General features: G+C 41.3%; 1 protein-coding gene across 2 annotated transcripts; it reads right to left on the bottom strand.

The window, feature by feature from the left end:
* Positions 1 to 906: 906 nt before the first annotated feature.
* On the bottom strand, positions 907 to 11500 carry UBE2A (ubiquitin conjugating enzyme E2 A). 2 transcript variants are annotated; one of them, XM_055267704.2, is made up of 6 exons: positions 10893 to 11500; positions 10667 to 10747; positions 10249 to 10274; positions 3740 to 3829; positions 2662 to 2750; positions 907 to 2203 (listed from the first exon to the last, which is right to left on the bottom strand). In XM_055267704.2, exons 1-6 carry the CDS (start codon positions 10934 to 10936, stop codon positions 2075 to 2077), a joined length of 459 nt encoding a protein of 152 aa, XP_055123679.1. In that variant the 5' UTR covers positions 10937 to 11500; the 3' UTR covers positions 907 to 2074. The 2 variants fall into 2 exon arrangements, with proteins under 2 accessions (XP_055123679.1, XP_055123680.1); XM_055267705.2 differs by lacking the exon at positions 3740 to 3829 and having other exon boundaries at positions 10893 to 11197.
* Positions 11501 to 13828: the final 2328 nt, after the last annotated feature.

The raw sequence follows: 13828 nt of genomic DNA, 5'->3' as shown, positions 1-13828 counted from the left end.
TACTAAAAATACAAAAATTAGCTGGGCATGGTGGCGAGTGCCTGTAATCCCAGCTACTTGGGAGGCTGAGGCAGGAGAATCGTTTGAACCCAGGAGGCAGAGGTGGCAGTGAGCCAAAATTGCACCACTGCACTCCAGTCTGGGTGACAGAGCTAGACTCCATCTCAGAAAAAAAAAAAAAAAAAAATCTAATTAATAGTTTGGTACTGTTTGTTTTTGAGCTAGGGCTTTTAAAGAGGTGGTGTGTCAGGATCAACAAGTTAGATCTTGGTCTCTGAGGGTGCTGATAAATACCTAGGTTGGTTTATCCCTGCTCCCACCCCCCATAACTTCATTCCCTTGATTGATTATAATGTATACTGAGGTAACTTTATTTAATAATTTTACATTCTGTTAAATTTTTTTTTTTGAGAGGAAGTCTCAGTCACCAGGCTGGAGTGCAGTAGCGTGATCTTGGCTCACTGCAACCTCTGCCTCCTGGGTTCAAGCAATTCTCCTGCCTCAGCCTCCCAAGCAGCTGGGACTACAGGGGCATGCCACCACGCCTGCTAATTTCTTTCTATTTTTAGTAGAGACAGGGTTTCACCGTGTTAGCCAGGATGGTCGATCTTCTGACCTCATGATCTGCCCGCCTCGGCCTCCCAAAGTGCTGAGATTACAGGCGTGAACCACTGTGCCCGGCAACATATTCTGTTAATATATTTAAAAAGCATTACCACTTATGACTGGAAAGAAAACAAAGGTTCTCTCCAGAAGTATCTGTCTTGTCTTTTCCATTCCCAGAATGAGTATTTTTGCTTTTACCTTAATGTTTGAGGGAGGAAATGAGTAGATATGAGATCCCAATAAGAAACCAATACAAAAAGTTTATACTGAGCTAAAAAAAAAAAAATGATACCTTGACTATGAAATTTTAAGGTTATTTTTATTTACAACTTTTGAAAAATGTACATTTTTTTTTACATGGGTTACTTGTGCAAAGTTAGATTTGGAAGTGATAAATGCATAAAAGGTGACAATAGAACATTAGACAAAACATTTACAAGCCTTGTCCCATACTGCTACTTAAAGGTACTATATATCTAGAAGTATAAATATCCAAAAAAAGATCGCAGACGTTGGCTTTAAGGTTCTCAGATGCTGAAAGGGAAGAAATTAAAGCATGCAGTAATAACTCAGGATTTGAGTGGAAAATAGTTTGCCACAGATATGCTATGCTCCCTTCCTTGAATTCATTAAAACTCTAAAATAAAGATGGACAATTGAGTTTATTCACCTAGGGCAGCACTGATCCTTTAAAAAGATTAAAGGATCTCCAACTTTCCCTAGCTCACAAACTCATGATTGTTTCCACTCCTCTGCTCCCACACCTCTTTTAAAAAGCAAAAACCCAGAAGACCAATAATTCTGAAACTTAGCATGAGTGTGCCCAGTCAGCAGCTTGCAAAGAGAGGATGTGTCAGTTACTACAATTGCTGTACTCCTTTAGCTGAGTCCTTCAGCTTTCTCCTTCTTGCCAGTAAATACTATCTTGTAATTCATATGACTCAGATCTTAGTATCACAGGATTTTTAGCTCCCATTCTTCCTTCAAAATTGTTTACATGGATTTGTTTCTATTCTCTGTAGGCCATATTCCAAACACATTCACTTCTAAATCCAACACAAGTGAAGGACCGGCCAGGATGAAACACTTCAGCAATCATTTTGTTAAAAATAACATCCTGGTCATCAAGCTAAGCATAAGCACCTCTTGTATAACAATTCATCTTAAAAGCTTAAAGTACAATAATAAAAATAACTGCCTGAAAACTGGGAATGAAATACAACAGAAAAACTGAAGCATTAGTAATTTTTGCAAGTAACCCAGGTACAGTACATTTGATTTCATAGAGGGTGTTTTCTGATGTTTAAGGAGAGGGTAGAAGGGGTAGGAAAACTTGGCAAGGAAGATGGAAACAGCACAACAGCTATTTTGCTTTTAATAAAGTAAATGTAATGACAGGAGTAGGGAGGTGACAAACACATCAATATATATTTTTCTTATGGCCAGCTTCTTTAAACCGTACCCGGGGTCAACAATCGCGCCAGCTTTGTTCTACTATTGCAGAAACACGCTTTTCATATTCCCGTTTGTTCTCCTGGTACAGCTGAGCAGCCTGGCTGTTTGCTGGACTATTGGGATTGGGTTCATCCAATAGAGACTAAAGAGACAATTTTTTAAATGTCAGTTCCTTAATGCAAAACAACTATTTTATAAGGTAGTGACACTCAATTGAATTGTCCTAAGTACAGCTACATTTCTTGTCTTTAGCATACAAACCCAGAATTATATGAATCTGCTAGTAGCTAGGAAAATATATGTGGCTTTTTTTTTTTTTTTTTTTTAAAGGAGATGGAGTCTCACTATGTTGCCCGGGCTGGTCTCAAACTCCTGAACTCAAGCAGTCCTCCCACCTTGACCTGCCAAAGTGCTGAGGTTACAGGTGTGAGCGACTGCGCCCAGCTGACTTGGGTCTTAATGGTCTACTTTTCATCTATAAAACAAACAAGCTTTGACCAAAAATAAAAAGATCTATTACATTATGACTTTCCAAAACAATTCAATTGCTAATATAAACATATTAAAAGTTATAGTTCGTCACATTAAGGAAAAATTCACCTGTATGGATGTTAGAATGGAAGACACATCATAGGTTGGACTCCAACGGTTCTGAAGTATGTCCAGACATATACTACCATCTGCATAGACTAAGAACAAAGAAGTAGGTACATTAAACGTAACAAGACCACTAAGGTTTTAACATTATAGACAAAACAAAAATAGTCAAGAATACTTTGCTTTTGAAGTTTAAAAAGATTCCTATGTTGCTTCCCAGTTAACTGCCTGAAAAGATGAGTCATAGCCACCACTAGTGAAATAATCAGGATGATCAGAGAATGTCAGATGTGATCAGTATAAAACTGGAAGATACTTAGTGTTCATCCTTTGGGAAAGGCTGCCCTATTATCCAGGAAATCAGAAACATTTTTGAACAGGGTCCCTAGCTATCCACAGATGTGGGAAATTCATTCCACCAAATTTGTAGGCTGTATCCCCTATCTGAAATAACAAAAGATCACTCAGAGTTCACAAGATTTCATTTTGGCATAAAGATAAAAATATCTGATACCCTGAAAAATACTTCATTAACCTAAATAAAAGGCAAGCTGTTCTAGGCTTACTACTATTTTAAAAAGTGCAAAGTGGTAAGTTAGAATCACCTGTGGTGCTTTTCTGACATACCATATGCCTGGCCCTCAACAACAGAATCCTATTCAGTAGGTTTGGAGTGGGGCGAAGGCATCTGTATTTTTAAAATGTTCCACAGTAATTCTGATATGCATCCAATGAAAACTAATTTTCTAAACGCTAGTGAAAATAATTACAACACAAGACTATCCCAATCTGGCCTAGCATTAAAAGGAAACCTCAAAAGCATCCTTCGTTTTGTTTAATAAGTAAATGACAAAGATCATCAAAATCAGGAGGCTCCCAGACTCCAAGCAAAGGGAAAATACCTCCACTGCTTCAGTTCTAGGACAAGACAGCCACAGACAACCAAGAACAAGTTCAGCTTTCAGGAAGCAGCAAGCTGCCTAAACAAATACTCAGGCACCACAAAATACACAGGAAATGTGGAATACTCCATAATAAACACTATAGTAGTTTAAAACACTGTACTAAAAGTGATACTTGCCATTTGGATGGAACATCTTAGAGACAAATCTAACTGTAGGTGGTTTATTTGGATATTCTTCAGTGAATTCTATTGTAAGTTTAAATGTTCCTGTGGTTAGAAAAGAAAGATTTAAGAAAATGTATTTATCACTTTGTTCAGTAGTACTTTGTTTTTAATGCTATGTGGGTTTTTCCAAGTATTAAATAAAGCAAAGATACAGGGTAGAGAGGAGAGGCCAGGTAAGAAATACATCTCTAGGAATTGCTCTAAGAACTACTCAAATGTGATTTTTTGTTTTGCCATTATTTTCCCCCAGACATGAAGACAGCCATCATAAACACCAAATTACTGCTTACAAGACTTTAGCCACTGTACATTTTGAAAACATCCTTAAAATAAGAAACTGGGCCCAAAATTTGGCCTTCTTCCTTTAGAAGACCAAAAGACCTCAAAGGCCTATTTTAGTCAGCTGCCATCTTAAACTCTCCAGTGATTTTTAAACAGACTAGAAAGAACGAAAGCACGAGGGTTCAAAAACCAATGCCAGAATACAAATCCATAATCAAGTTGTTTTTAAAATAGAAGGGAATAAGTATAAAAGTGTTCATACTGGTTCCTTTTCATGTCATAGTGACCCTATAATGAAAACTTAATTGAATTTAAGCCAGGAAAAACTTCATAGTCCCTCTCAGAAACCCTTAAGTATGGCTCATAAGGTACTTCACTATAAAATCAACTCAATTATTCACACATATGGAGGGAATTAATGGCAGAAATAATTTAAAAATCACATTTGGTTTAGATTGCATTCATGTTTCCAGCAAATTTATTTTTCTAATGTTTATGCTACTATTGAAATGAAATTATTTTTCTTAAATATATGTCAACCTAAGGTAGCAGGAGGCCCTAAAGCATAGTAGGTTATAAACTTACTTACAAGGCATGGATAAACTGGATCTCATTCAAGAATTGTAAGATGTGATCTGAAGAGATTATGCCCTTTAAAATATTATTTTCAATTGTTTGTTGAATAAATTCAAGAAAACAATTGAGCAATGTTTTTTCCTGACTGAAATCTGTTCAAGTAAACTTAAAAGAATCAGTTACTATATGGTATAAGGTGATGCGTGTTCCACTGTATTATTCTGGTCCATTTAACAAATTATTCTAAAACAACAGACCGTACTTCAGTGTATTTCTTACTGGTTCCTTCAGAGTTAGCAATTTATTTCCTTTTTGTTCTCATTAAAAGGTTTATCACTGCTTAAGAAAAAGAGAGAAGACTATAATCATTCTAGGACTAGATCTGACCAAACAATATCAAAAAGTTTGTTTTTAGCAAGCTCATTGGAAACAATTTGCTAACAAAGCTGCCCTTAGTATCAACAAGTGTCTCAAAGCTTCATAATAATATAAAATGCACCGGGCGCGGTGGCTCAAGCCTGTAATCCCAGCACTTTGGGAGGCCGAGGTGGGCGGATCACGAGGTCAGGAGATCGAGACCATCCTGGCTAACACGGTGAAACCCCGTCTCTACTAAAAATACAAAAAAATTAGCCGGGCGTGTTGGCGGGCGCCTGTAGTCCCAGCTACTCGGAGAGGCTGAGGCAGGAGAATGGCGTGAACCCGGGAGGCGGAGCTTGCAGTGGGCCGAGATCGCGCCACTGCACTCCAGCCTGGGGGACAGAGAAAGACTCTGTCTCAAAAAAAAAAAAAAAAAAAAAAAAAATAATAATAATAATATAAAATGCAACATACAGAGACATATTCCTCAAACTATTGTTACTCCCTATTTTCTTTTCAAAGCCAGACCTGAAGATACTATGTATTATAACTAAGGAAAGAAAGTAAAATCTTATGGAATGGACAAACATATGCCCATTAGAAGTACGGAAGTATGTCCATCAGAACATACTTCACCTTTATCACCACCTGGTCATAAGTCTTCCTCTTTCTCAGGAAGAAAGCACAGTTCTTCCTTTTCAGTATTTATTGACATTATAATATGCAAGAAAAAGTGGGAATGTGTTTGAGTTCAAAACTTTGAGTCTCCTTATGTATTATGATCTCAAGTGTAAACACACTTGGATCAATGTTGCAATCTGACTAAATTATGGGTAAGAGACACTGCTCTAAAACTGGGCAGATGTAATAGCACATGGAGATCCCAGCTACTTTAAAACCATTACTAAATATGGTATCTAAAGGTAGTAAAGCAAGACATAGGGAAGCCATAAGCAAAAACAGTAAAAACATACTGGCTAAGAGCATGAGCTCTGCAGTCAGACAGGTCTGGGCCCAAGTCCTTGCTTTGGTACTTACTAGCTGTGAGACTTTGGGGAAGGTGTTCTCCTTGACTAAACCTTAAGTTCCTCATTTGTAAAATGAGATTAATAATAGTACCCACCATACAGCATTGTTGTGAGGTTTAAATGAGAGAAATATGCATAGTGCCACAAAGTTAAGTGCTCCAAAACCATGAGCAACTATTTTTGCTATAGTAATTCTAAAGTTTCACATCTCTAGACTCAGCTGAAGGAGGTAAAACTCAAAAATCAGAACTATCAGTAAGAAATATACAATTAAGGCATTCAGATATTAAACAGTACTTTTAGGTCTACATCAAACACTCACAGTTCAAAGCAAGTTGAGTACCTATATTGGTGGCTTACAAGTTCCTTGACTTGAGCTTTCTGCATACACTTGCCCAGAAGTTCAACTAGGTGATTACCTAGCTACCAAAGAAGTTAATCGCAAGTCTTTTAAAACAGTTCACTTAAAATCTTGAGAAGTGAAGCAACCTATTTATGTCTACTTGAATATAAATTAAGACTTAACCCAAATCTTATTCAAGGTACACATTAAAAAGAGGGTAAAAACTTCACACTTTTAGTCACATTAATCAGAACCTGTTTAGTATAACCTTCAATGTAATTTCTAAGCTCTAAAACAAATGTTAAGGGAATTTAAAATCCCAGAATTAGTATTATGCAGTCTGAGACTACAGCTTACCCTCTGAATATTTAGAAGGCTAGGCTTTAAAATAACTGAAAACTTAAGCCTCACCATTGTTGTACATAATGTATACTAATTTTGTTCATCTTCCCGAGGAGGCTAAGACATCGTAAGGAAAGTATCAATTAATCCATCTATACAGGGAGACCACCAAAATTACATAAACGTGTTATGTGACTGGTGTATGGCAATAAGGAGTGATATGGTTGGACTAGAAGGGGTATATGTTCTGCCTAAAGACATTCACAAAGTCAAGTTTTGGAAAATACTATATTGGCCAAAGAAAACACACCTGCAGGTGTTTTCTGCCATTTGGCCACCAGTTTGTGACCCCTGAGAAGAAAGCAAAATACATGTAACTTCAAAATTATTTTTGATGACTGAAAATCGATTTTTCAAGTAATATCCAAAACTCTTCATCATAGGATTTATTTATCTTTAAAACACTCTTAGTGGACTTTAGAGATTCATTTTGAAAAAGATTTTTATGACTCAGAAACATTTCCAAAAATTAAAAAAAATAAAAAAGATTTATACCCCAATTCTAAAGAACACATCTATTATGAAAAGCAAATACCAGTACCTTACCATGTCTATTAACAATTTTTAGATTATGTGATGAAGATTATATTCCATAACCTTTGTATTTAGCATGTATACCAAGATATTCTGATGAGGAAGCATTTCTCCCCAATGTTTTGGTAGTGTAAGCTCTTCAGAATATATTCCTCTTACTTCGAGTGTGTGAAGTTAAACCAAAATACCCTTAAGTGTTGCTTTTCTTAAGATTTCATCACTCTAACTAGGACCTGGTTGTTCCAGAAACTTCCATAACGAACAGTTTACAACGAAGAAGCAAAAGTAGTTTTGAGGTTCTTAATTAATAACATAATACATTGGAAACAGCAAAATTAACTATGCTACTTATCCCTAATCAGTCTTTTCTCTAACTGTAAATTCCCCAACTATAAATAAAGGATATTCAAAAAATGGTTAAGGCTGGGCACGGCAGCTCATGCCTGTAATCACAGCACTTTGGGAGGCCGAGGTGGGTGGATCACCTCAGGTCAGGAGTTCGAGACCAGCCTGGCCAACATAGTGAAACCCCCCTCTCTACTAAAAATACAAAAATTAGCTGGGCATGGTGGTAGGTGCCTGTAATCCCAGCTACTCGGGAGGCTGAGGCAGAAGAATTGCTTGAACCTGGGAGGCAGAGGTTGCAGTGAGCTGAGCTCGTGCCACTGCACTCCAGCCTGGGCGACAAGAGCAAAACTCCGTCTCAAAAAAAAAAAAGGCTAAATTTTTTCGGGGGGGAACCACAGGCCACAGTGTTCCAGACACCTGAGGAAGCATCCATGGGTAGCAGACTGTTCAACAGAACAAATCAGCCTGAGTAATTCCTTTCAGTAATGCTAGGATGGAGATACACATCATCAAAAATAGAACCAGTAATGTCAAAGGTGACAGTCCTGGTAGATAATGGACTCCATAAGTACCTTTTCAATTCATACCACTTAAGAGAAGCACCCTTGAAATATTTAGGTAGCCAATCCCCAGCAAAGTGATGTACTATTAATAAAGCTGTGCCCATCATAAAACAGAGTAAGACAAGGAAAAAAGAAGCCAATGAAAACAAAGCCTACTAGGGCTAAAGCAAATACACAGTTAATCTGTACATTTAAAGCTCAGGTATAAAGAACTAGTGCTGGCCGGGTGCGGTGGCTCAAGCCTGTAGTCCCAGCACTTTGGGAGGCCAAGGCGGGTGGATCCCAAGGTCAGGAGTTTGAGACCAGCCTGGCCAACGTGGTGAAACCCCATCTCTACTAAAGATACAAAAAATTAGCCAGGCGCGGTGTCGCGCACCTGTAATCCCAGCTACTCAGGAGGCTGAGGCAGGAGAATCGCTTGAACCTAGGAGGTGAAGGTTGCAGTGAGCCGAGATCACGCCATCGCACTCCAGCCTGGGTGACAGGGCGCAACTCCGTCTCAAAAAAAAAACAAAAAACAAAAAACAAACAAAAAAAACTAGTGCCAATCTGGTAGAGGAAAATTAAATCTAGCTATAGTTTCTTGCTACAGTTCAAATGATTAACCGCGCCACAGTAGTATGCCCTTACAATCACTGTCTCTTGCTGTCATTTCTTTCCTTTGCAGCCCTGAAGAGTAATGATATTTACCTAGGGGGTAAAGGTAAAGAGGAAGCTAAAAATATTCAGGTAACTGTCCACAGTTTCCTGGGGAAATCTAAGTACTTGAGATGAATTACAGACTTAGTTGATATTGACTTACCTCACAACATTTTGTGGACTGGTAGCATCAAAAAGCAATCCGGCTCAGCAACATAAGTATGTATTAAGTAGTTTGCAAAAACGTTTTTGTTCCCACCTTCAAACTGAAGTGTGTGTGTGTATAAATGCTATGTGACCGAAGGAAATCATTGAGGAAAAAAAATAACAGAAAGATCCTTTTCCTTTTTTTAAAAAACCTCAAATATTAAAGAATTTCATGAGTTCAAATACTTTAATCATCCTTTAAATGTATTAAACTTTCAAAAAACAACCATACACACACACAACTGAGTGTAGAACTATCAATGTCATTTTTCTGGTTGTGATAGGGTCTAGTCATTCAAGATGTAACCAAACGGGAGGGTTTGGGGAGAGGACTGGGTTAAGGGTATAAAGGGTGTCTCTATTATTTCTTGCAACTGCATATGAATCTATAATTATCTAAAATCAGAAAGTTTTTAAAAAGCAATTTACACGTTTTTAAAAGTTAAACCTAAATCAATTAAAAATTATGTACCTACTGGTACATGTAGTACTTTCAAGTAGGCAGGACACTGATCAAAAGGGTACATTAAGGCTAACTTCAATTGTGAAGCTGCTTTGAAATTACTGATCATAACGTCTTGATGAAAGCACACACTGCAAATTCACTTAAAAATAAGAAAGAATACTGTACTCAAATGAGGCATTTAAGACCATCTTAGAGCAGTGAGGCTGACAGGCATTCAATGTCAGATTGTAGAAACCAGACAGTTGTATGCAAGGGATTCTCGCATCCACTCAACATCCAACACACATCTACCAAGCACCTGCTGAACACAATTCCTGCCCTTGGGGTAGAATTCTGAACCAGATGGTCTCTGGGGTCTCTGCTGACTATCAGCAACTGGTTGGGTTTATACTAATTCAGTGATGGAGGGCTGAATTTAGCAGAATCATAGCCCAAGCCTCAAAAATCCTTAATACCAGTGCTATGATTGCTCCTTTTAAAAAGTGACTGCCTTACCCAGATTTTTTTTTAAGAAAGCAAGAAGAAAGGTGCAGTTCTAGTCAAGCATACAATATCCAGAACAACCAGCCACACACTGCATTCCACTCAAGCCTTTAGCAGACAGAGACTAGGCAGAGGCAGGTTCCTAAGCAGGAGACACTTCCAGGATGACTGGGAACCCTTTCCCCAGATGACCAGGCTCCTGAAAAGTGGGTAAAGAAACTCTCTCTTACCATCCTCAAACGGGGTCCCTTCAGGCCTGCAACACAGAGAAAAATGGTCAGTTCCACTTAAGGGGCCCCCTTCTCCCTGCTTCATCTGAGATGCCTATCCCGAGCTCTGCTATCTCCAGCACTGCTGCCGGGGTCGGAAGCCACTACAAATGGATGTCCCGGGCTCACAGACACAGGGCAAACCGCCGCGCGTAACCGCCACCACTCCCCGCCCCGCCCCCCTAGAACCCCAAGCGGTTCCCCCTGGCAGCGGGAACTGAGCTAATCGAGGCACAGGCTCCGGGGAGGCGCCTAGGCCCAGCCAGACCCAAACATTTTCCCCTACCCCGTCGGCCTCCGCGGGGGGCCCGCCCCGGAGCGCAGACCGAGGCAGCTCGCGTCCCCAGTTCTCTCGCCACCGCCACGAACGCAGACTCACCCGAAAATGACCGCGTTCCACACCATTATGTTGTTCTCGGACGGAGCCCCGCTGACTCCGGCTGGAGGATCCTCCTGCAACCTTCGGGAAGACAGACAGGGGTCCCCCTAGGCCGGCACTGGCGCCCGCTCCCGGCCGCTCCCCAGCCCTCCCCGCCCGGCGCGCCTCGGGACCCGCCCTGTGCTACGGCTCGCAACCCCCGGCCTCGGCCGTCCCCTCGGTTTACCTCTTGAAGTCCCGCATGAGGCGCCGCCGAGCCGGGGTGGACATGTCGCGAGCGGGGTCAGGGGTGGGGCATACACTGGGGTCTCGGGTTCCCGCGGCGGGCAACGAGGCCGAGGAGGCTGGAGAAGCCGGAGAAGGGGAGGCGGAAGCACCCAGAGGAACCGCGCTGCCTCTCCGAAGTCGAGGGTCGGTCTGGCGCCGGCTAAGCACCACCCCAGTGTAGACGGGGGCTGAACCAACCTGAGAGCAGAGAGAGGGGGGTGGAACGTCGAGCGCCGGACAGGCCGTACCAAGACGGGGCGGGGGGTGCGCGAGGAAAGTTGCTTATGTCATTAAAGCCCCGCGGGAGGCCGGGGGCGGGGCCGCGAGCGCAGAGGCGTAGGGTACGCCGGAGCCCCGGGCGCTGGAGGAGCTCGTAGTGGAACGGGGTCCATCCCCACCTGCTAATTCTAAGGCAAACCCTGGGAAGTTTTCGGCTTTTTTTCTTTTTCTCTTTTTTTCTTCTTTTTTTTCTTTTTCTATTCTTTTTTGTTTGTTTTGTGACCAGATCATTCATGAAAGCGCGCACTATGCCCAGGGAGGAGAGGGGAGAAGTTTGGAAGTCCCAAACTAGAGGACGAAGGAGTGGGCGGAGGTAAAACTGGTTCTCAAAAACCAGCAACTCTAGGGTGCGCAACCCCTGCGGACACCGGAGACTGGGGTTGGAGGGTTGGGGAGCGGGGTGATTGGTTAAAATCACGGAAAATCAAAAGAATAAATCGGCCTTGACTACGACGGGGGGGCGGGGCGGGGCTGTGGGATTGAATGCAGGATTGCGCGCTCAACGTTTAGGCCAATGATCACCCCAGGGCAGAATGAAATGGTGTTGTCTGTCCTGTGGGAGGGAATGGGAGCTTAAGGCAGGCAGAGTAGGGTTTTGCTTTTTTTGTTTTGTTTTGTTTTGGGCACTCACAATTTGGCTCTGGAACCACATTTCCCCTTGGTAGTTCAGCAAGCCAAGCGGCTATTTATGTTCAGATGAGTCCAAGGTATGAGACTATCCGACTGCAGGGAGTTGCAAGGACAGTGGGTCTGAAGTAAAAGGAACGTGGAAAAGCTGCAGGTTGCAGGAAGAGTCACAGTCCGTGGACCTGCAAAAGCAATAACAGTTTTAAAGGATAATTTTTAAAGGTCAACCCAAAATAACTTAGAAGATAGGCATAATACACATTAAAAATTATTGAAAATAGGAGAAAGGTAGGTTTGGGTTAAGTCATCAAGAGTTTTGAATGCCAAGCTAATGGATTCCTTGGAAGTCCATTGAGCAGGGAAGTGACATCGTTAGAGCTGTGCTTATCAGAGATTGGTCTCAAGAGAGCAGGCAGGAGACTCTTGCAGTATCTAGGTGCGAGATACTGAACCAGGCAGTGACAATAAAGGCGAGTGGGATATGAATGAATGGGGAGGACTTGGCAACAGGTTGAATATGGAGGCAAGAGAGAGGAAGGAGTCAACAGTGGCTGAAACTCTAAGCCCCAAGATAACTGGGGATTTGAAGGTGCTATTAACAGAATTACAGAATAGAGAGAGGGGGACAAGTTTGGGAGAGGAAATTTTGGGTGGGACTTACTGAGTTCATGGGACTGGTGAGACATCCCCGTGAAGATGTCCAGAAGATATCAGATGTGCAGGAATTTGTTTCTAACATGAGAAGCAGGAGGCACTTGACAATGGTAGTGATTCTAGCTGCTGCTTAACAACAGGTACTTTCATGGTCAAGGATTTCTATCTCCCATTAACTCCAACATATCAGTTAAGGCAAGTCTCCCTAATAGCATCACATTATGGCTGTAGTAGGAAGGGGGTACAAAAATTAAAAAAAAAACTTTTTTCCTCTCATCTAGGAACGTGCAGTCTACTAACACACACATACACACATATGAAATCAACAAAAGCAAGATCTACAAAAGCAAGTATATTCATTTTCATCACTGCTTAACAAATTATAAGTTGTTGGCCAAGCCCAGTTCATTGCAGTTGTAAGACTTTGGTCCCTATTTCCTTACTAGCTGCCACCTGGGAACTACTCTCAGCTCCTAGAGGCCGCCTGCATTCCTTGCCAAGTGGCCTACTCCATCTTCGAAGTCATCAACAGAGGATTTCTCTCCCACCACATCCCTCTCACTCTTTGAATCTTGTTTTCAGGAAGAGCACAGTCTACTTTAAAGGCTTATCAGATTATGTCAGGCCCACCCCATGGATGATCTCCCTATCTTAAAAACATCTAATTTGGGACCTTTACTACGTCTGCTAAATTTTGTCACTGCAGAACCTAGATTAGTATTTCATTTAATAACTGGGAGAAAGTGTGTGTATATACCAAGGACCAAGAATCTTAGGGGAGGGTAGCATCTTAGAAGTCTGCCTACGACAGCAACAGCAGAACCAGAACGGTTTCACATTTCTTTTTTTTTTTTTTTTCAGATTTTGGAATTATTTGCATTATAAAAGTTTCAGGTTTTGGAGCATTTGGGATTTTGGATTTTCAGATTTGAGATCCTCAACTTGTAGAAGTATATGAAACCACAGATGCTGAGAGATTGCACAGCAGAGGAATCGTCATTCTGGTGGGATCAGGACAAGCTTCCTGAAATGGGTGTATTTCAATTTTGTTTCAAAAGAGATGAAAGTGGAGATTGAGAACGAAGAACTTAAGCAGTTTATATGGGGGCAATGGCACAGACGAGGGCATGGAGCTAAACCCGTGGGCAGATGAGCTTGGCTAATGGACAGGTTCTTGGCTGGGGAATGGTGAGACCTCAGCTAGGAAAAGTGAGGGTGACAGAAGTTGAATAAATGCCCTCAAATGCGAGAATGGGGAATTTAGTCAGCTTTTATAGGTGTTTGAGCATGAGAGAGATGTATTGAAAATATCCTGGCTGGGCGCGGTGGCTCACG

The sequence above is a fragment of the Symphalangus syndactylus genome, chromosome X (assembly GCF_028878055.3).
Source record: "Symphalangus syndactylus isolate Jambi chromosome X, NHGRI_mSymSyn1-v2.1_pri, whole genome shotgun sequence".
In the NCBI taxonomy this organism is placed as follows: domain Eukaryota; kingdom Metazoa; phylum Chordata; class Mammalia; order Primates; family Hylobatidae; genus Symphalangus; species Symphalangus syndactylus.
This window is presented reverse-complemented; position numbering and strand designations above follow the sequence as displayed.